Genomic DNA, 24,571 nt, shown 5'->3' on the forward strand with positions numbered 1-24,571 from the left:
TGGGAATCCCTTTACAATGTTATGTGTACCATCACCATATTATACGCTCTAAATATCTTACTTATAGCTTTATCTGTCAACTATACCTCAACAAAGTCAGACAAAATAAAGCGCAGAGCTATAAACATAATGAAAAGGACCTCAGAAGTCATCTTACTCCATGCTTTCACATCCTAAAAAGAGAGATGCATGTAAGCAAGTCTAGGCCAACGAGAAGGTCACTACCTTCAAAATGTGATTTCAGTGACATTGCCTAGGTCAACGTGTCTCATAATCTCTCCTCCACTCACACATCCTGGTAGAGCCTTCCTTCCCCTTCTTCCTGTCCCGAAATGCCCGACATGAGTTGTATACACCACGTCAGAGTATTCTCTTGGAGGAATGCTCTCTCCAGAAACACTATTGAGTAGCATACAATTTCTACTGGAAAAAAAAGAGGGCCCCTGACTGCGGTGGAGGATAAGAGAGGAAAGCTTTCTCCTTGTACCACCCATCCCCCCCTTCAAAACACAAAGGAACTTATAAGGTTTACGATTTGTCACTTTTCATACTTGAGGACTTATGTAGCAAGCCCGACAAGACAGCTCTAGAAAAAGGAAGTTTCAGGAAGCATGCAGAGAAGACAGGAGGAAGAGTGAGAGTTCTCTTTTAGTCTAACCTTATTTCCTAGTTATCTTTGTCCACCAGACAATGTTCTTATTTTGTAGGACTCTACAATCATTTTTTTTTAATTTTTTAATGTTTATTTATTTTTGAGACAGAGAGAGACAGAGCATGAACGGGGGAGGGCCAGAGAGAGGGAGACACAGAATCTGAAACAGGCTCCAGGCTCTGAGCTGTCAGCACAGAGCCCGACGCAGGGCTCGAACTCACGGACCGCAAGATCATGACCTGAGCCAAAGTCGGCCGCTTAACTAACCCTACAATCATTTTTGTAGCTGCTAAACACCTTTAGTAGTATGTCACTGGTACCCTGCTACAATTTCCCATGGAACAGTGACTACTCCTACAAATCGGTAACAAAGAAAGGCATGATCACCTTTCCTAATATTACCAAAGTAATGTATTTTATTGCAGTTTGACGCAGAAAGGTGGAAAACCACCGGATAAAGGAAGGATAGTCTTGTCCTCTGTTGTGGCACCAATGAGGAGCACAGTGCTTAGCAATCAGCAATGCTCACGAAGTATTTGTTGAATGGATAGACAGACGAATGAATGCATAAACAATGAGTTAGATCCAGGTTTTTAACAACTGCCTAGATCTAAAGATACACAGAGTAACAATCAATAAACAGGAACACATTCCTCTGAATAATCTTGCAGCAAGCACAAAGGCAACATGTAAGAACATATGAGAACAGGTGCAAAGCAAACCGCAGTTTACGCATTCATTTTCCATTCATAAAAACTAAAGAGACAGTCATCTGTATTTCAGCCAGGCCTTCAACTAGTTACACCCAAGAGCAACAAGGATGTCGTGAACACCTCTGATCGCAAAGGGCAATGACGTGAAATAAACGTTCAGCAAATAAAACTGTGCCAAAAACAATAACAGGATCCCTGATCCAAAGAACGAAATCTAAAGGAAGAACTCATTCAAATAACACTACCAAGCTGTATTCAAAAGTTATAGGGTAATACTTTCTGAATTTTGTAATTTTGTTACACCTAAAATTTTATTTTCGTTTACCTGAATCCTAAATAAGTATGTAGGTCAATGTAAAACATGCGCACACAAGTATTCCTGTTAAAATAACGGAAAAAGAAAAACACGAACCTCTAAAAAGAAGCAACCGTTCTCGGTTTACCGTATGTTAACAGATACCCAGTCACAGTGACCAAAGACTTAAAGTTCTGTTTGCCCTGAGAATCCCTGAGAAAACACTGCAGTCCAGGTAGGGAAGGTTCACAGAGTTCAGCCTGAGAATTTCTTCTCGTTGTGTGACCTGGAACGGAAAATGCATCCTGGCAATTGGCACTTCCTTAATCCCAGGCTGACTTGACACTGATTACTTCCTAATACCAAACAATCGCAGTGACGCGAACCGCCACCAAGGGGGCAGTAATGACAGTTTCTGAGTAACGACCTCTAGTGACAGACAATATCCTCCCACCACTTCTCACTGTTCCCACTCCCAAGCACGTGACACACATTATGTAAATCCTCATTCACTCTCGCTGAACCAGCATCAGCATTTAACTGAATTCAAGATGCACCGTCAGGCACTGACTGAGGTTCCTTGCCATGAAGCTAATGGATTTTTCCATAGTATTCTTACTAAGATCAAGTCACTTGCTGATTATGTCCACTGTCAAAAACTGTGACACCTAACCACCGTGAAACACTGACTCAGGTGTCAGCCAAAAAGAACAAACATAGGTGTTTGGAGAGTAGACAGCTCAGTGTGCAACAGGGATGCGACCTGGTTCAATTTCTCATTGTTGGGCTTGAGGCGAGCTGAAGCTGTAAAATGAAAGCTGTGAAACATTAAACGGAGATGTCAGGTAAGTGCCACATGGCTAAGAGATGCCTGGTGATATTAAGTAGTGTGTCCACAACTTCAACAGAGAAATGTCCTACTGCAAGTAGCAGAGAGGAAAAAATAAAAATCTGTCTAGACAGTATCCTCTCTAAGCCAAGTTCATCTGTCTGGCCACTCTCTGACAGACTCTCTTAACAGCTATTTTATAAGCCATAACAATACTTCGAACTTACATGGGGGTTTTCTTCCGAAGGAAGAAATGCTTGCCAGGCATTATCCCCTAAGCTTACACTGTTGGCTCAACAGAAAGCAAGATTGATAAGCTTTGTTTTCCTTACAGCCCTACAGAGCTAGTGTTGTAACTGCCTTGCATGCTTAAATATCGGAGCAGAGCCTCAAACGGCTTTATTAAACCCAGAATTTTTGTCTAAGTCAGGCCTGTTTGATTTGTTGCAAACACTTCTGCCTAAGGTTATTACAACCAAGAGTTTTAATTTTGTTCAGGACCAGAACCATGGGTTAACTCTCCATGAAATCAAATAGGACATATGGGAGAAAAGTCACCCCATGGTCGCAGCCTGAGTGATCTCACTCTGCTACAAAGTCTAGTCCCCATTAATTTAATAGGCAGCTGCCACCAAAGGTCCTCAGTGTCTCTCATTCCATCTTTGTCACAGTTTAGACATTTTTGGATTTCCAGAAGCTAGAGATGTAGCTAGCATCCCCAGAGTATTACTAATGAGTCAAAGAGAACCTTGGTTGAGACTACATCACCCCAATAATGGAGGTAGGAAGAACCCCAGCAGTAATACTTTACCCAACCTAAACTGTCTCTCTTTGATTTACAGGAAGAAGAGGATCTCGCCTGCACTTCCTGCCTCTTTGAAATAGCAGTCATCAGTCTGAATCATCGTCTTTTAAGCGTCACACTTCTCTTTTTAATGGCCCTTTTATTTCCTTCGCAAAGTTTAACATTAATCCTAAGGTAAACAAATTAGAGCCCAGGAAGAAAAGAACGAATGGGGGCGGGGTGGGGGGTGGGGAGAACAGGGTGGCTTGGCTGGGCAGATGCTGAGTACCTATTAGTCTTTCTCCTGCTTCCCCCTTAAAGGGAGTGATTCGGACACATCCCAGTGAGATATTTCTAAAAGAAGAAACATTTGTTGGCGTGTGTTTTCCTGGCAACCCCTATGCAAATATAATCAAAAGCCACTGTAACACAATGGTTTCCACAGTAAAAGAGAGACTGATGCACTTTGGATGACCCTGCTTTTAGTTTCCAGATGTTTTAACTGGGGCATAAAGTTGGGTAGAAAACTTAAAAGCCAGAAAAGGAAAACTTAAACTTGTTTTGAGGATATGAAACAAATCTCCAGCAGATGGCTCTCTGGTATCATAAGGGGTTGAGGAACCCCAGCAGCTTCTGAAATAATATCCACCAAATTCAGCAGCTCCCAATGTTAAGAGGACTCAAAATTTATAGGATTCCATTACATTTCTAAAATCTTAAATATTCCTGCCAACTAATTGCTTTTATATTTTATCATGTAATACTGGATATATAGAATAGAATATATACACAATATTTATATTATTAAGCTTACTAACGACATGAACCCCAGAGAACTTAAGAACTTCCAGCTCTGGCTTCCCAAAGTGGATTTAAAGAATCATTTAAGTTTATTGAATCCCCTCTTACCTGCCTGAGTGCAGATGCTGGTATGCATTCCAATGAAAGGAAATGAAAAATGTTCGACCCTACAATGGGATGCCAGAAATCTAAACAAATTCCCACTGAATGTCTAGCAGAATATAACTGGCAACCACTTCTTCATTCACATAAAAAGTGTTCAACTTCAGACCCAGAATAAGCCCTGGATTTCAAACGATAACAACAACAAGCAGGACAAGTAGCAAACACGTCAATTAAACAAGATAATGGTCCTTAAACCATACACTCCATCACTAATCATTTACCCAATGCCTGGTACCTACAGGCCAATGTGGACAGAAGGATCAGACCCTGTCCACCCGCCCTTAAGGAGGTCTGAAGAACTCATCTAAGAGCACAAACTGATGATCAATGAGGAAGAGAGACTCTTTTTTTGGGTATGCATACTAATAAAAATGAAACAGGATAGGTAAACATGTGAATTGATTGCTAATGCTTTAAAAATCAGAATATTTCGGGGCGCCTGGGTGGCTCAGTCGGTTGAGCGTCCGACTTTGGCTCAGGTCATGATCTTGCAGTTCGTGAGTTCAAGCCCCGCGTCAGGCTCTGTGCTGACAGCTCGGAGCCTAGAGCCTGTTTCAGATTCTGTGTCTCCCTCTCTCTCTCTGACCCTCCCCCGTTCATGCTCTGTCTCTCTCTGTCTCAAAAATAAATAAACGTTAAAAAAATAAAAATATTTTAAAAAGGAAAATAAAATAAAAATAAAAATCAGAATATTTCACATAAAAATCAAAATTTTCAGCTTATCCTGAAAAACTTCCAAGATCTGGCATCACCGAGCTCATATACTTCTCCTGGCAACAATACAAACAAGATCTGTCTGGATCAGAGGGAGTGTGATCCCACCACACCACACTCAACACTCCCTGCTGTTTTAGGTGCCTTCCTCTTTGCTTACTTACAATGTCCACCTGGCCCCTGTCCCATGGTTGCATGGAGAGGATGTGAATATCTCATTGTAACAATTAATACATAATAGTGCATAAGTGATATGTAATTTTAATTGACAAATGATGTAAAATACTCATATTTATTATGCATTTACTCCAGGTCAAGTAAGTATTTACTACATGCAAGACCTCATTTTATTCTTACAGCACGAGATAGGAACATCAATAGCCCTCCCATACACAGATAGGAAAACTGAAGTCTAAAGAAATTAAACAATTTGGTCAATATCACAACGCTCATTCATCATGGAGCTAAGACTTGAACATAGACTGTCCATGTAAGACCAGAACCAGAGCTATTATCCACTAGTCTGTACTGCTCTTCGCTGTAGGCTAGGCGGTCTGAGAGGCCCCTAAGGAGGATGAGTTTAGGCTTAACTGTTTCTATGTCTCCTTCCTGTCCTCTGTCACCTTGAACTCCATTGCATTCTGTTTACAGAGTAGCATAGCACTAAGTATTATTTATTACAGGATGTGATAGAGTGAGCCTATTATCATACAGGTATATTTCTTGTATGTTGAGAACAGTCTTGCACTGCCTAGACATCAATCATACCATGCTTTTAACAGAGATGGACTTTCCTCGTAAGGGTGTCAATCATGACAGTTGTCTGGCTGTCATTTGCCCAGGGATGGAAAGTGTGTCCTTCAACCTGCAAAGCAGGACAGATAATATGGATGTGGGATTGGGGATTCCCTACTTGGTGGTGGGCCCCAGAGATACTTTACATCTTGGCCTTGGCTCTTCCATGTGGGGGCAGGGGTGAGGAAGACAAAAAAAGAAGCTACCCCTTGTATAGCAAACAAGCCAAGAGCTGAGTAGCCAGAAAGCCCAGCAAGGTGCTTGAAAATTATTCTAGTATTTTGGGTACAGAATATAAAAAACCTTCTCAGAGTGTGGAATGGGTCAGGGCCTGGTTGTCCTGAGAGCTTATTAGCTAAGGTAAGATCAGAGAGAAATTTGTACCTTGTGAGCCTAATTCACTTTGTGTTTCTTTTATTTTCTTGGTTTATTTGGTTTATGTTCCTTTAGGTTTGAGCCGAGTCTTTTTAAAAATTCTACTAATTTCAGTTGGAACAAGTGAGAGGGTTTTCATCTATGCTCGAGCTAGAGTTTTAATAGAAATAGGACCCCTCACAGAACATGTGAAGCAGGTACCTTGAGAAAATCGAGGAAGCAGTATCAGACCCTCTGCCCACCTGGAGAATCTCCTTCTTCTATTAAAACATTGGAGATTTGGGGCACCTGGGTGGCTCAGTTGGTTTAGCATCCGAGTTTAGCCCAGGTCATGATCTCACAGATTGTGGGTTCGAGCCCCGCCTTAGGCTCTGTGCTAACAGCTCAGAGCCTGGAACCTGCTTCGGATTCTGTGTGTGTGTGTCTCTCAAAAATAAACATCAAAAAAACTTTTTAATCAAAAATAAATTTAAAAAAAAATTGGAGATTCGTTACACATTTTTTATAGAAGAAATTTCCATAGATTATTTTGTTTAGAGATATCAAACAACGTACACAGAGGTAGTATGACCGAAGAAGAAAAGGCACTGGTAAATTAAGGCAGAATCAATGTAAATCTTTGAAGACAAATGCAATGTTGCCAAGTGTGAAAATTCTTAAAATCTTGTAAGGCTGGGGCGCCTGGGTGGCTCAGTCGGTTGAGCGTCCGACTTCGGCTCAGGTCATGATCTCGCGATCCGTGAGTTCGAGCCCCGCGTCGGGCTCTGTGCTGACAGCTCAGAGCCTGGAGCCTGTTTCAGATTCTGTGCCTCCCTCTTCCTCTAACCCTCCCCTGTTCATGCTCTCTTTCTCTCTCTGTCTCAAAAATAAATAAATGTTAAAAAAAAAAATTTTTTTTTTTTAAATCTTGTAAGGCCATTCAAATCGATGCATTGTATTTTTATTCTAATCTTTTCCTTTGGGGTTATGTATACACTTAAGTGATAAGAGGTAGTCTGGTGCCGAAACAACTTCAGGGTTATGAACACAGCCTGATAAAGTGTAGTTGATAATATCCTTACATTATTTTATACATTGCTAAGGTTTGTGTTGCCTGTACTCCAATGCAACAAAATTATCTTGTTTACACCAGTAAAAGGATAGCTATGTCTAGCCTCATACTGAAAGATCATGCCTTTAAAAAAGTGCCTTAATTTTCTGCAAACATCTGAAATGCCTTTGAAATCTCCACAGCCTGTTATGTGGTTTTAGGCTACATGTTTGCTTCAACAACTGCACGAAACCCCCACACGTGCAAAGCCCTGTTTAGACCAGTCCTCAGAGGGATTGTCAGTCTGGAGTATGAGCCCAGATGAATCACTCAGAACGGATCCTTTTGCTTGGGATTCTGAAAATCCTCCTCAAAAGAGACATGGTACAGCTTCCAATAAATCAACTATTTGTTAGCCTGAGACTGAGCACCTGGTTGCCTCTTCTACATTGAAAAGCAGTTGCTTCTGTTATTAAAGAACTATTCTTAAGAAATAATTCATCAAGGGCACCTGGGTGGCTCAGGCGATTAAGCGTCCGACTCAGCTCATGTCAAGACCTCATGGTTTGTGAGTCTGAACCCCACATGGGGCTCTGTGCTGACAGCTCAGGGCCTGGAGCCTGCTTCAGATTCTGTGTCTCCCTCTCTCTCTGCCCCTCCCCTGCTTGCTCTCTCTCTCTCTCTCTCTGTCTCTAAAATAAACAGACATTAGGGAAAAAAAATAATTCATCAAACCAATAAGCTAAATTAGAAAAATACACTTGATTACATGTCTATAAACCGATTGTGTGGTGTATGTGGTCTTCTATTCACCACCCTTTAGAATGTTTTCCATATTTTGGGGTTTTTCATCGCTTATTTTTTTTTAAATATCAATAGAATAATGAGTGTGTGTATGTGTGTGTGTGTATATATATATTATATATATATAATATATATAATATATATACATATATGCAAATCTATACACACAAATATCCCATGCACATACACACACAAGACTCACAAGCGTAAATATCAATTTCTTATTTCTCTAAGCTGGGGCTAAGCTCTCTCTCATTCTTAATTCTCAAAGTCCTTTTTTTATGTAATTTTTTGTATGATACTGTCCCACCTTCTACCTTTTATTTCTGTTATTTAGGTATCTGTCTTAACGCTTCTACTAACATTTATGTAAGATCTACTCCCATTTGTTCTTATTATCTGAATTGCCAAACAAATAGTTGCTAAATGTGCATGTAAATGAATGAACAAAACCTCTGAATATGGGGCTAAATCTTTTTGTCATCCTGAGCCATGATGTAAAATTTCATGTGTGTCTAAGGTTGAGAGCTTTACCAAGCAGTGCTAACTTTCTACTTTCTAGTGCTGGGCAACAGAGTCCAAAAAAAAAAAAAAAAAAAAAAGGATGGAAAAAATCAGCTCCAGAATAATGTTTGTTTAATTGTAATTATACCAACAAATGAATTCCTTATGATAAGAAAGCATACTAGAAAACAGAATGAATGTCAGTTATCTTTCTTTAACAGCAGAATTTGTAAGCAAACTTTGTGGTAATACATCATAATATTGATTTTAAATATTTCTAAAATACCACTAGCTATATGAGCATTAGTAGTAGCAAACACGGGATGACCATTCTGAGTGCTAAGTCATTTGCTATACTATTCCTAAACAACATATTAGTACTTAAGAACAGAGATCTATAATAAATACCAGAGAAAGTATGATGACTTCAGGACAAGACAACAAAGTGACTTACTATAAGAGACAATCGATAACTGAAATCACCAGCAATTCTGTGTTTTGTAATCTAACATGTAATATATGTGAAAACGATGCACATATAAAAACAAGTTAAAAAAAAAAAAAGCTCATCCTTCCCTAATGTACATGGCAATAGTATTAGACATTTCCTGTGTTCATGTTAATAGAGTTATAAAATTGGTATTTTTTATTAAATTCCCATTGTTTTTGCCAGAACAAGCATGGGGGCAGGGGGGAGAATTCAGCATTTAATTCACCAAATCAATTCACCACTAAAAATAAAAATCCAACAAAGGGCATTTTCCATCAAATACTCTTTTCCTCATCTTCCCCATTTGCATATTATTTAAGTGGCTTTGTTACTGAAAAAAACAAAATGAAATGAAAATGAAATCCAAAGCATTTCCAAGAACACAAGCCAAAACTTCTATCCATTCTTAACACAGTTAGAGTGACCATCCTTAACCTCACACTGCAGTATTACAAGTAACAGACAATTCAAATTTACTCCTCTCCTTGATCTTTCCTTCCAGATTCCAATGAGCAGCACCCAAAGGCAAATCACATCCACTTCGGTTCATAAATACAGCCTCGGGATGAGATTTTAAATACTCTGTCTCATTCATCCATTCTAGCTGCCTTCTGAGTTGAAAAGTTACATGAGAATTGAGAAAATAATAGCAAAACACTCTCTGAAAAGGAGTGCATACTGGGAAGATCAAAAATATTGATTTTGTGAATTAAGTGCAAGTGAAGAGCAAACACTTCTATAAATTCTACATGAGTTTTTAAGCATCCTCAATGGAGCTAGTAAAGAAAAGCATCTCTGAGACTTTCCCACAATGCCACTTAAAGAACGTATTTCCCAATTCATTTCTGACTGACCAATAAAGAAAATAAAACATCTTGTCTTAGGTAGCAACTATGAGTCCTCCACACTGCCAGAACGATCAGTCATCTGAGTGAAGGCATACTTTTCCAACATCACGTTCATCTGAAATTTCTAGGTTATCAGTAGAGAGAATCCTAGAACAGAGACAGAACTGGCAACTCTGAACAAGAAAGGAGAGATAACACCACTATCTCTTCAACAGAGGAAATTAAAAGGTGCTGCATATATATAATGGAAATGCTCTCAGAAGAATGTAGAAAATATCCATGAAATTAAATACACGCGCGCACACATGCACACACACACACACACACACACACACCACTCACAAAAGCAGGAAAATGGATGTCACCAAAATAGATTAAGCAACAAATGACATAAAAGTGGAAGCTTTCTGTCCTACATGTGCTGCCTGACTGGCAAAAGATGTCAAAAATGCAGTTTTTTAAAAACCTAAATATAAGGGCAGCCAAAATGGTCTTCCAAAAAGAAGGAAAAAACCTCAGAAAAGAAAAAACTAAAGTTAAATGATATATTTGGTCTTACTTTTAAAAAAATCAAGATGTTAAAAAAAAGGTTAAATGGGACGTTCCTGTTGATATTAAAAATTAAAAATCTCTTGATATGATAAAAAAGGTAATATGTTATATATGTACATATAACATACATTATAAGTTTCACAAAAAAGGTAATTCTCTACCAAGTCAATTACTGTGAGTTTGTTCCATGAAGCCGATAGTAAATGGGCCTTTGGAAACATGAGGAAATGGGAACTGTCTGGGATAACAGCACTGGATTATACAGCCCCAACACTCAGTCTATTATGCCTACAGAAGGACATTAAATAGGATCAGTTAGATCAGCCCAGAGACACTGGTATTTCTTCTTCTCTTGCAGAAGAGCAATAAGCTAACCCGGAGTCATCGTGGGAGAATCTAAACTAATTCATCCTGTTCCCAAGTCTGTCTGGTCAGCACCATGGTGAGCACCAAGTAGTTTCCCATTTACCACTAGCTGGAAGGCTCAAATACTGACTTCCAAACATTAAGGAAGTCTGGGGGTGGGAGAGGTGAGGAAGGATTACCAAAACCTAATCACAAGATCTAAGAAATCTTTGTTTTTGTATTTTACCTCCTACAGGTACTTAGAAACCTAGTTCTTGGTACAAATAAACCCACAATTGATTTTTTGCTGAATATTGAATTGTTAAAGCAACAACCTTCCACCGTACAGAATTATTGTTACAATTTTACAGCACAGATAAATTTCCATCTTCTGTGGGAATATAAGAAAGACTAAAGTAAGTCTGATTTATTCAGAGTAAATGGATATCCTCAGGTGGATTTCTAAAATACAGAAAGCAAAATTTCCCTAGGTAAGAAATATTGAAAGACCTAGTCCATTTGATATTAGGATTAAAATATTACAGTTAAAATATTCTAAAATATTCTAAATATTCTAAAGATTAAAAAAACTCCAAGTAAATTTTCATAAGTAATCAGAAATTGTTAAGTTTCTATTTTGGAGCAGAGAAAGACATTAATATTCAACAATAAAAGGATATCAACCTATACAGAGATCATATCCAAAAATTAATTTATGTAGTTATATATATGCAACTAACTTGCCATTATGCTATTTTGAATAAAAATTAGAACACTTTTGCATGTTTGTATTTTAAAAATGATGAATGCAGCCCTAGTGGAGTTATGCCTGAGACAAGTATAATGCATTTTTTACCATCCTGAAAACACTGATTCCCTAAAATAAAAAAAAATAAAATAAATAAACAAGGAATTAAAGTGTGTCAGGCAAGGTGACAGATAAACCATTATCCCTTCAAAAATCAAACTATTTTTGCTGACAAGGTAAAAAACCTACTAAAATAGGCACAAGGTGGAATGCACATATAGAGGCAGTCTCTTCAGAGACTGAGAAATGTAGAACACATCACAACTTCTCCTGTTCTCAAATGCACATCTCTCAAGTGGATATTGCAGAGACAGAGCACATCTGCCTTCAGAACCCCCTGGTGAACTTCTCAGAGACAGACCCCTGATATGTGCTGAACTGCATCCCCACTATATGTATGTGTGTGTGTGTGTGTGTGTATATATGTGTTGTGTGTGTGTATAAATACATATATAAAATGTATAAAATGTATAAATACACACACACACACACACACACACATTTAAAACCCGCCATACTTATGAATGTGACCTTATTTGAAAATAGGTTATTGGCAGATACAATCAACATAAGATGAAGTTATTGGAGTGAGTCCTAATCCAGTGGCTGGTGTCCTTGTAAGATGAGGGAAATTTGGGCACAGTCACACTTAGGTATAACAGCCACGTGAACATGGAGGCAGGGGTTGCAATCATGTTGCCATAAGCCACGGAATGCCTCATCAGAAACTAGAAGAGGCAAGGGCTGATTACCCATCTAGAGGCACTGGAAGGAACATGACCCTGCCTACACCTTGATTTCAGACTTCCAGGCTCCAAAACTACAAGAGAATAAAGTTTTGTTGTTTTAAGCCATCCAGTTTGTGGTATTTTGTTATGACAGCCCTAGAAAACAAAGACAGTCAGTGACTATGCTGTAGAGCCGTAAAGGAGGAGACAAAGAAGACAGGGGGCCAAGTAGATAGAATTTGAGGTTTGTTTGAGCCCCTAATCATCCCCTAAAGGATAAACATTCAGAAATTTCCACAAAGGTTGTTGCTCCTTGGGTGTCTGGTATCTAATAATGGCATGTCTTGCCCATATCCCATTGAGAAAAATACTCCATTCTCTGGAGAAATGCTTCTGTCCCCTAGTGGGAAAGAAGATACTAAAATAGCATATAAAAATTTAATAATATAATTAAATAAACACATCTTTAAACTGGAAAATTGTATGTCATTTGTCAACACATCACAGAGATTAAAACTTGAAAGGTAGGTAACTTGATGTAGCACACAACCCTCTGTTCTAGTAAAAATAAATTATCTTCAGGGTGCCTGGGTAGCTCAGTCAGTTGAGCGTGTGACTTCAGCTCAGGTCATGATCTCACGGTTCATGGGTTCGAGCCCCACATCAGGCTCTGTGCTGATAGCTCAGAGCCTGGAGCCTGCTTTGGATTCTGTGTCTCCCTCTCTCTTCGCCCCTCTCCCACTCGCGTTCTGTCTCGCAAAAATAAATAAACATTTTTTTTTAAATGTTTTTTTATTTTTTTATTTTTTTTTTTTATTTTTTTTTTTTAACGTTTATTTTTGAAACAGAGACAGAGCATGAACGGGGGAGGGTCAGAGAGAGAGGGAGACACAGAATCTGAAACAGGCTCCAGGCTCTGAGCAGTCAGCACAGAGCCCGACGCGGGGTCGAACTCACGGACCGCGAGATTGTGACCTGAGCCGAAGTCGGACGCTTAACCGACTGAGCCACCCAGGCGCCCCAAAAAATGTTTTTTTAAAGAATACATTATCTTCCTCTGGGTATAACCCTATGATAGAATTAAAATCCTTCGCCCAAAGGTCTCAAAGACAAGGCGGAAAAACATGCCTTGAAACCACAGGCCTCCAACACACACAGAAATCTAGTAGGTTTCTCTGTTTAAATACGTGTAGTCACTTCAGCTTCCAGAAAAGTAGATGCACCAACATAAAACTAATTGTGATGTTATTAATGTACACTAATCAAACATACATTGTGCACTTCCTGGGTTCTAGAAGAAAAGGTGTGCTTATTCAAAACCCTATCTTAAGCCCAACAATGTAGCTGACAGAGTATTTTTAAACCAAAAAGGTCTTCCATAAGCCTTGACAAGGATCATAATTTAGATCAAAAACCGAAAAAATATATTCTCAAAAAGAAGCTGGAATTGAATTGTGTAGAAGAAAAGCACTAAAACTCCAGGACATCTTAGGCAAGTCAAGAAAATTCTCACATATTTCAACGCAACTGCCATCATCTACTAAATTTAGAAAATTATTGCAGTTTCACAAGTATGGATTACTCACAAATATATTTTTTTCCCTCTGATTTAATGAGCCCTGCCGGGTAAAGCTGTCATCTCTAACGCAGGTTAATTTGGGGAAACCTGCTTTTTCCAGATGGCGTCAAGGAGAGCAGACAGCTAATATGAGATTAATCTCAAAGTCATACGGTTTTTATCTCAATGTGGAGTGCAAGAGCTATCAGCCTCTGAGCTTGCTTTGATCCATTTCTTAAACCAGCCTTCTACTATGGAGTTCTCCACACTACTCCTAAAACGTCATGTTTCTCTGCCAGAAAACTGCCAGTGTTACCCTGAAAGTCTGTGAGGGAGTCTGCTGCAAACCTGGATGAACCACCTTCCCTGCTATACAGCAGACAAAATATTAAATAACACCACATCCTATGTCTTTACTGCATCAAACCCACAGATAATTTAGTTCCCAAAAGCTTACCTGTCTTCTAGATTAGAAACTCAGCATTACAAATCTCTGGATATTCTGCACTTCCAACCAAAAGCTGTTTGCCTGCCAAAACGCTGATTAATTAAATGACCTCTCATCATATTTCCAGTCTTCTTGTTTGTGGGTGTACAGCTGTGCTCCGAGCATCTTTTTCACGCTCAAAGCCAGTGTCTTGGAAAATATAATTTGGCATGAATTTCTCAGTCTTAACAGGTAAAGAGACTACCCATCTCCAAATAGTACAGCATCCTATGAACATCCCAGAGATGGTCATAAAGAAGAAAAACCCAGCACTAACAACCAGAGCAGTGCTGTGAAAATACAACCCACATTAAAACTTCTACCTAAGAAAATCTGGTGGGGAAACTTGGATTTTCCTTATAAACAAATATCCTCAATCCAGCTGGCAGATTTTAAATCATCTAAAGCACTCTTTCAAAATGTGGACACCAGATCGTATCCTACACCAACTGAATCAGAATCACGGGGAGGAATCAGGCATGAGGATTTTTTCAAAGTTCCCCCAAGTGATCCTAATGTTCATCTACAGTTAAGAACGATTGATCTAGACCAGGGGCCAGCAAGCTTTTTCAGTAAAGGGCCATATCATAAATGTTTTATACTTTGTGGGCATTCAGTCTCTGTCACAACTACTCAACCCTGCTAATCTGGCACAAAAGTAGCCACAGACAATATGTAAATGAACAAGTGTAGCTGGGTCCCAATACAGCTTTATTTAGGAATACTGAAATTTGAATTTTATTTAACTTTTACATGTCACAAAATATTATTCTCATTTTAATTTTTTTTCAATCATTTCAAAATGTAAAGATCATTCTTAACTTGCAGGTCATACAAAAATAGATGGCAGGTCAGATTTGGCCAGGCCATAGTTTACTGACCCCTGATCTACACTGCATACGGAATACATTCTCCTTAATCTTCAAAACAACATTTGCTCAGTGACTCAATCAGTCACAGAAAAGATTCTCTTCAATGTATGGGTACCTTCAGATTCAAGTTGTTCCAGGCCAAATGAGGCAGCTGTATTAACACGGCTAATGGATGGAACAATGGTTCTTGTCTCAAAGGGTGCCTCAGAATCAGAAAGTGCTGGGAAAATGCTGGGTGCTTCCTCCAATATTCCAGGCGGAGTCACTGGAGAGCCCATAACTGGTGTGAACAATTCCTCATTTGGCCCTGTGATGGTGTCCATTAGATCTGACAAACACAAGAGATAGGACTTGACCCAAAGATGATCATTAGGGGAAATGTATACATGTATTTTTTTCTTTTTAAGTAACAAATGATTAATGAAACCAGTATCTTATATACAGTAAGTTTGGCACTTAGGCCAGCTCCCTCTTCCCATAGTGCATCAATCCAGCTATGCAAGGCAGACACTTTACCTTCCAGGAAAATGTATTGTCTCAAATCAGAACTTTCTTTTTAAATTTTAATACCCCACTCATTCCATTGACAATACTATGGATTTTGCAGAATTTTAGATAGAACGATGGAAAAGATAGAAAATTTAACAAAAAATTATTAAGGGTGCCCGGGTGGCTCAGTCAGTTAAATATCCAACTCTTGGTTTTGGCTCAAGTCATGATCTCACAGTTGATGAGTTCAAGCCCTGCATGGGGCTCTGTGCAGACAGTGCAGAGCCTGCTTGGGATTCTGTCTTCTGTCTCCACCCCTTCTTCGCTCACACTCTCTCTCTCTCAAAAATAAATAAATAAACATTAATAAAATATGTTTTAAAAATTATTAAAATATATGCCAAGAACTACTTTTTCATTTTAATTTTTTTTAACGATTATTTACCTTTGAGACAGAGAGAGACAGAGCATGAATGGGGGAGGAGCAGAGACAGAGAGGGAGACACAGAATCCGAAGTAGGCTCCAGTCTCTGAGCTGTCAGCACAGAGCCCGACGCGGGGCTCAAACCCACAGACCGCGAGACTGGGAGACCACGACCCGAGCCGAGGTCGGACGCCCAACCGACTGAGCCACTCAGGCGCCCCATGCCAAGAACTACTTTTAAAAATTAAGCCAAAGAGTAAGAGTATGTGTCTAGAATATGCTCAATTTCAAAGCAGCCAGATTTAGCTCCAGGTTTTCCCCTATATAAAAAACCCTTACATTTCTTGAATAGTATTATTTTGCACGTCTGGTAGATCATCAGGATCTCTAAGGTAGTTTTTTAAAAATCGATGTTCATGCTTTCCACATATCTTAACTTACTGAATCAGAATCTCCTTGGTGGTGAAGACCGAAAACTATTTTTTTTTAACTCCCAGGATATGGATTCACAGGCTCTCACATCCATGGCTGTTAAGAGTATACATTGGTGCAACCACTTTGGAAAACAATTAGGCATTGCCCCCTAAAGTCAAACATTCATACCTAGAGCCCAGCGATTCAGTTCCTTGCTAATATAACCAAGAGAAACTCTGTACATGTACAATGGAGAATATGCAAGAGAATATGCATATGGCAGCAATCAGTGTTCACAATAGCCAAACCTGGAAATGACCCAAATGCAAATTGCTAGAAGAGACTGGATAAAGATTAGATGCATAAATTGCGATCTATTTTCATAATGAAACATAAGCAGTCAAAACAAAAGAACCACATAAGGTAAATTTTAGCCATAGATTATTAAGTAAAACGAGTAAGTCCCAAAAAGGTTATCTCCAGCACAATGTTGTTTTTATAAAGTTAAAAACTACTGAAATGTTTAAATGCATAATTTTATGCATTTAATAAAACTAAACTAAAAGGAATTCAAGGAAATGAGGAACACAAGATTCAGGATGACAGTTACCAGTCAGAGGAGGAAGTTGAGATATAGGATTACATGTAGGTTACTAACCAGGCCCCAGGCCCTACAGGTTTTTTGGAGAGACAGGATTAGGAGACATTTATTACATTATTTAAAAAAAAAAAAAAAACTCAGCTAATAAATTAAGCCTATTTACTTAGACCAACAAATAATGAGACAGAGACATGAGGTCCAAAAATAATTAAATAATAGTTTTTGTAATCCCCAGGCAATTCCCATAATCACCAAGATTTGAAAACTTTGCTGTCCTTAAGATATCAGAGCATTTGAGGGCCTCCTTTATAGAAAGCGCTTTGTATACATTATTTCAAATCCTTAAAATAACCTATAAGATAGGTAGGCATGGTGCCTGAACGGCTCAGTTGAGTGACTGACTCTTGATTTCAGCTCAGGTCATGGTCTCCGTGCTGAGCATGGAAACTGCTTGGGATTCTCTCTTTCCGTCTCTCTCTGCCTCTCCCCCACTCGCACACATGCACTCTCTCTCTCCCTCTCAAAATAGAAAAATTAGCTTCAAAAATAAATTAAATTAAATTAACATAAAAGATAGGCAGGGGCATCTTTTGGGTGGCTCAGCTGGTTAAGCATTCGACTTCAGCTCAAGTCATGATCTCACAGTCCATGAGTTCAAGCCCTGCATCAGGCTCTGTGCTGACAGCTCAGAGCCTGGAGCCTGCTTTGGATTCTGTGTCTCCCTCTCTCACTCTTCCCCTCCCCTGCTCATGCTCTGTCTCTCTCTCTCTCAAAAACAAATAAACATTAATTTTTTTTTTTTTAAATATAGGTAGACATTTTTTAAAGATGCACAAACCAGGCTTAGAGACATTAAGAAACCCGCTTGAGGCCACAATACTGGTGAGGGCCAAAGCTGGGATTCAAACCCTGGTCCTCATTGTTTTCACTCCACCCCCTGGCTCCTAGCAGCCAGACCTGTCAAACAAGGAGAGAGTTCTCAGGAAGCCTGGCCTTCACAGGCCCCAGTGATGAGCCACCAGGAGACTTTGCTTTGGGAACTAACCCCTCATCCTTTTAGGCTTTGCCACATCTCCCCAGACAACAGAGCGTTCACCTGCATTTTCTGTTCATTCTCTAGGTTAGTGGAGGCAGATGGGGGTACATCTGCCTCACTCATTCTATTCCTTATTAACTCAGAAAAGATCCACCCCCAAAATTCTCCCTCCCTTACAAACCTTCCAGAGCAGAAGTAACTTCAAAAGTCAGAGGCGTGGCCGCAGTGGAAAGTGTCGTGCCCAGAGGCTCCCATCTCCTCGACAGCTGAGTAACGGCAGGAACACCAGATGTGGTGGGGGGGGGCTCTTCTCCTTCCTCAGTCTTACCATTTTCTCTGGTAACCTCAAGGGTAGAAACCTGCTGCTCTTGTGTCACCAGTGATAAAGTGGCTTCTGTTTCTTGAACAACTGTTGTCATCTCTTGAGTGAGGATGTCTTAAAAGGGGGAGATACAACATTTTAAAATAGACAAATTCCCTGCCTTAAAAAGTCACTCTATAATTAATAAACTGAAAAAAAAGAAAAGAAAATATCTATTTCAGGGTATGGGAAAGCAAATGGATCGCTCAGATACAAAATGCCAGTAAATAAATGTTTTCAGTGTCGCTGCTTTCAGGAGCGATGAATCAATCTGAGACAGAGATAAATACAGTAACATAAAAAACATAAAATAAAATATAAAACAAAATTGGAAGGTCAACAGCTGAGCTCCCTTTTATGAATATCAACATAACCAGTCTGTGAAGAAACAAATTATACAGAACTAAGTTATATTCAAAAATTCTCGGGGCGCCTGGGTGGCTCAGTCGGTTGAGCGTCCGACTTTGGCTCAGGTCATGATCTCGCGGTTCGTGAGTTCGAGCCCCGCATCGGGCTCTGTGCTGCCAGCTCAGAGCCTGGAGCCTGCTTCGGACTCTGTGTCTGTCTCTCTGCCCCTCCCCTGCTCACACACTGTCTCTCTCTCAAAAATAAATAAAGATTGGGGCACCTGGGTGGCTCAGTCGGTTAAGCGGCCGACTTCGGCTCAGGTCATGATCTCAAGGTCCGTGAGTTCGAGCCCCGCGTCGGGCTCTGTGCTGACAGCTCAGAGCCTGGAGCCTGTTTCAGATTCTGTGTCTCCCTCTCTCTGACCCTCCCCCGTTCATGCTCTGTCTCTCTCTGTCTCAAAAATGAATAAATGTTAAAAAAAAAAATTTTTTTTTTTAATTAAAAATAAATAAATAAATAAATAAAGATTAAAAATAATTTAAAAAATTCTCAGAAGCATTTATATCTATTAATTTTCACATTTGCACTTCTGAAGGGGAAAAAGAAGTTAGCATTTTGAATAAAGGAATAATAATTACAGTAACTCATGTTTACTGGGTTTCTATTATACGCTACATACATGCACTGTTAAGTATATTATATTGTAAGCATTATCTTATTTTATCTTCTAAAATGTACTAAAGGGAGATAGGTACTAATACCATTCCATGGAAGCCATACATCATAGCAGTCAAGAATGCAGGCTTTAGAGTCAATTTGCCTGGGTCTGAATTCTGGCTCAGCCTCTACTAGCTGTGTGACCTTGAACAAATTCCTTAGCATCTCTGGGCCTTGAGTTTCCTCAGCTGTAAATTGGAAATAACAGCAGTATCTATCGCATAGAGTTGTTACCAAGATTAAATTAGATAGCACGTGTAAAACTTAGCACATACTCCAATATATCAGCTATTATTACCCACTTTACAATTTAGGTTGAGAGAAGCCTACATAGTTAGTGCTCTTAACCACTGTGCTAACTATGCCTGTCACATTAGGTAGAAAGTGAGTTAAGTGACAAAGGAGCATATTCAATAATCAAAATAAGAACCATATAATCATCAAATTCATTTTACATTTTAGGCTGTATTAATACAAGCTATGCAATTCTAATACATAAGTATCAGAGATTCAATTATGCAATGAATAATCTGGAACTATATGACTTAATGCTCCAGGAATATCTTAAACTGTTATGGAAAACTGAAGTAAACTTCTTATTCAGTCACATCTAATATCTTCATGGTAATGGAGACCCAACTCTCTCAATGGAATTTAACAACCAACTTACAAAACATTTTCTGGAAGCTTCTACGAAAACGTACAGTATACTAAGTCTTTCGGTCCTTAAAAACTGAACTGGACACGTAAAATTCAATCTTACCATTTTAATTCAATCTCAACACTTTATAAAACATATTACTAATTTGAAATTTCCATTAACGGAGCTACTGAGCTGATATAACAAGATGAACATATTCCAAAACAATTTGGAATGAGCATATGTATGTATACTAAGTCTATCCTTCCTCATGCTGTTATCTGACCAACTACACATAATAAAAGAAAAACATTATCCGTCAGCAACAAATGTAAGGCTCATCAGCTCATAACAGTCACAGATATAAAGGCCAAGAGGAAGTAGTACAGTATTAAGCCAACAGAGAGAATTCATCAGTATTGGGGTTTTTTCTTATTTCTAGAGGAATTTCTTTTTGGGAAAACAAAATCAAAGAACTCAGGTGGTTAATGCTGTTAAGATAAATATTACCGAAAGCTTTTGGTAAGAAATTATCAGGTATGTGAGTATTTTTTACACCTATATGTAAATAATATCCTATATTGTTTATTATACCATTTAAACATATAGCTAGTTCTTTAACATTTTCCTGAATAGTTATACATTTTCATCATGACATGTGTGAAAACTATCAGTCTATTTCAGGGTTTCTCAGCACTATGGACACTCTGGATCAGAAAAGTCTTTGTGGTTGGGGGGCTATCCTACGTGCTGCAGGATGTTCACAAGCCTCTTTGGCCCACTGGATATCCTGGCACCTGTCTGTTATGACAACCAAAAATGTCCCCAAAATTGCCAAATGATAGGGGTGGGGACAAATTGTTTCCTGTTGAATGGCCTACATGCAGAGGTTGTATTTGGGTGTAATTTCTACATAAAATACATTTTGTATTTGTTTACTTCTGCTTTTCATCAAAACTTAGAGAACTTCTAAACTCTCACTCAAAAAAAAAAAAGAAAAACATAAAATGAGACCTAGAAGTAGTACAATGCTATATGTCATTTGTACCAATTTTAAAAAATAAGAAATTCAAATCAAAACCTTCCCAAAGTTTATTTTTGTTCTTTCTTTCTTTCTTTTACCTTTCAATGTATGTCCCAATAGTTGATGCGCCTCAGATTCATATTCCGAGATGGAGACAGTGGTCTCTATGAAAAACATAGCATCATTCTCCTTAGTGGATTCCATGAAGTCTGCAGTATCTTGGAAGAGGGTTACAACAGAGACTTTCATATCTTCCATCAAACTCGTGGGAGTAAAGGAACTTTGATCCGTGAAGGCAGACGATCGCTCCTCCCCAGGTGCCATTAGCAGGGCTGTCCCCATGTGGGTTTCCCCTTCTGGCAGCCCCAGAGCCACATCTGCAACCTCTGTCAAAGGTTCACCTTCTTCCATACCTTCCATAGCATCATTATCTGTTACTCGGGCTGTCTGAGACGTTGCCATTCCCACCTGGGTCTCCATATTGTCTCCAAGCTTTGGGATCTTTATCTGGCTTACACTCTCTAATTTAGTGTCATCCCACTCATCACTTATGACAGAGGCAGCTGGAACAGCAGTGCTGACACTCACTGTGACTCCTGGGGCTCCCAGCGGCCTGTCAGTTTCTGGCTCAACACTCAGGGTGTACTCAGAGGTTGTGAGCCAGTGCTTGGTGGCGGTAGTCTGGGTATGATCAGCTGTCATCTGCAAAGGCTTTTCCCTATCAGGCATGAGGCTTCCAGGCGCCATGCCTGCTGCGGGCTCAGCACCAGGGGAAAAACTTGCCCTATGTTCTGCATCGGCTTCAAACTTCTCTGTCCTTGGACTGGTGGTCAGCATTTCTTTAGTATTCACATCGGAGGAAGGGAAATGTCCCAGACTAACTCTTTCCTGACTTTCAGTTGCAAACAACTGATGATCCACATGCTTCAGAAAACCCAGTGTTGCTTCTGTGGTCCCTTCCGCAATGGGCTGAATGAGGGTACTACTGAAGAGTTCCTCCTTCTCATCCATATTCAGAGGTGCGGTTGCAGCGGTAGGGTTGGTTAGCATGGCCTTGGAGAGTCGGCTTTCAGGAGACACCCTCTCTGGCTGGCTGGACCCAAACACTTCCTCCTCCACAGGGATCACTGTCTCAGTAGCAGTGTAAATGTCAGGACTATTTGGCTGCATAAGCCCAGTTCCTACTGGATGAGCTTCTTTGTTAATAGGAAATACTTTATTTAAAGATGTTGCTGATGGCCCCGCTAACACTATCATTGGATCTTCAGAGACTACCAACTGGGGAGTGCACTTTGAAGTAACAGAGTCATTTTCTGGGTCATCTGTGTTCATCCTCTCTGGCTGCCCTGTTTCTGCAAGACCATGTGCTATCTCCCTTCTTCCCATTTTGGGGAAGGCCACGCATTGTGTGGCAACGTTGAGAAGTAGAAGGCCACAGAATGCCAGACAAATGTGCAATACAATTGGTCTGTTCATAGTGGAAGAGAAATGTGCACATAAATTGGCAGAGTTGACAATTCCAGTAATTGAGTCCTGCAGAAAAATAAAGCATATCAAACTGTCATGTAAATGTATTTTGTAAATAAGCCCCCTTAAGTAAAGTCAGAAGTTAAAATCATCTCCTTGGCGTGGTGCTCAGAGATGGTATGGAAGAGATGGCTGTTCTAGTTCTTTGTACCTTTGAGAACTGGATAACCCAGTTCATTTTTCCCTGCTGAATTTTGCAGCTGATTTAACTTGAAGCTCTCTAGAAAAGGCACACAGAGTTCAAGGACTAAGTTCATTGTTTCTTTAATGCCTATTTGAAAAAAAATTACCCTTGAAGTCACATTTGCAATATTCTCCCCAAATTCCTCTATTAATCACATAAGCAAATGACTACCAAAATGGCAATATGTCCAAGATACAGAAAGTAAACCTTACATTTATTTACATTACATTCAGAGATCTTTCAACTATGGTTTAAAACTTATAAGACATCATCATAAAACACTGAATACCAGTTCCATGCAAGAGTTTTTTAAAGTAGGGGCGCCTGGGTGGCTCAGTCGGTTAAGCGTCTGACTACGGCTCAGGTCATGATCCCACAGTTTGTGGGTTCAAGCCCCTCATCAGGCTCTCTGCTGTCAGCACAGAGCCCACTTCAGATCCTCTGCCCCTCCCCTGCTTGTTCTCTCTCTCAAAATAAATAAATAAACTTTCAAAAAGAGGTTTTTTAAGTATGTAAATGATTTTCATTTAAAATTCCTCTTTAAAACACTTAAATGATTTTTCTCTGTAACAACCATAAAAATTAAAGGCAAACCCTTGATGTTTCAAAAACTAAGGAGTAGACATGGTAAAAGAGTTAATGTAAATTGGTGTTTTTAAGAAAAAAAACTTTTTAAGAAAATGAAATACATTTTAAATTAGCAACATTTCCTGAATACACATTATCGTTAGATTAAGATTTGTTGCATTTTTTTAAAAACTACTCACACTCTCATTAAAACTAAAACTACAGCAAAACTACTAATCCCCCCCCCAAGATTTATGAGTTTCGGGGTTTTTTTAATCTACTTTGCTGTTTGGGCTCTTTCTTTTTCCATCATCAGAAATCTCTCAGATGCTGTAGATGTTCTAGGAAATTAAACCTAAGAATGAAAATTCTAGAATAAAAACGTAATCTTTATAAAAGTTGAATTTTTTTCTTTCTTTCATGTGTAATCATTAAAGTATTTGGGTTAAGCACATAATGTGCACACATAAAGTATAAAAAGTAAGTTTTCATTGGTCCGTCTCCCCTTAAGAAGCTCAAAGCTTCCCTGTTTAGTCTGTAGGTCTTTCTGAGACCAAGAAAAGGTCAAGTCCTTACAGCATGATCTAGACAGGTGAAGAGAAAACAGAAGGCTGAATTTTTCTACGTGAAGAAAGAGGAATCCCCAGATTCGGAGCTGAGGCTTCCTGACAAACCACCAGCACCACATGAATGAGTCACCTTTGAAGTCATCTTCCCAGCCCCACTCAAGCCTTCAGACAATTGTAGCATCTTGACCATAACTGCTTAAGAGACCTTGAGCCAGAACCAGCCAGCTAAGCTACTCCCAAATTCCTAATGCACACAAGTGGGATGAAATTATAACCATTGATTGCCACCACGTTAGGGACAATTTGTCACACAGAAATCTTGAATCCACAGTACTTTGGGAGACTACAGGAATGAGAAGATGTCATGAGGTGCCATGTGCAGAAAAGGACCAGCACATATCAAGGATCATAAATTTAGCAACAGAAGAAAACTGAAGCCAGAGGTGACTAGGAGAAATAGAAGTCACTACACCCCCTCAAGAATCTTCAGAGATAGTGAGAGGGATGGTAAGTTTCCCTCT

General features: G+C 39.3%; 1 protein-coding gene across 2 annotated transcripts in view; it reads right to left on the reverse strand.

Moving 5' to 3' along the window:
• Nucleotides 1-24,571, reverse strand: part of ARMH4 (armadillo like helical domain containing 4) — a 132,545-nt gene that overhangs the window by 100,515 nt on the left and 7,459 nt on the right. For both annotated transcript variants that reach the window (XM_078448212.2, XM_078448213.2), the window contains exons 2-4: nucleotides 21,302-22,736; nucleotides 18,295-18,549; nucleotides 15,265-15,477 (exon numbers count right to left, since the gene is read on the reverse strand). In XM_078448212.2, the coding sequence (XP_078304338.2) occupies nucleotides 15,265-15,477; nucleotides 18,295-18,549; nucleotides 21,302-22,736 (1,903 nt within the window). The remainder of the gene's footprint in view (nucleotides 1-15,264; nucleotides 15,478-18,294; nucleotides 18,550-21,301; nucleotides 22,737-24,571) is intronic.

Source organism: Panthera onca, chromosome B3, assembly GCF_046562875.1.
Source record: "Panthera onca isolate mPanOnc1 chromosome B3, mPanOnc1 haplotype 2, whole genome shotgun sequence".
Classification (NCBI taxonomy): domain Eukaryota; kingdom Metazoa; phylum Chordata; class Mammalia; order Carnivora; family Felidae; genus Panthera; species Panthera onca.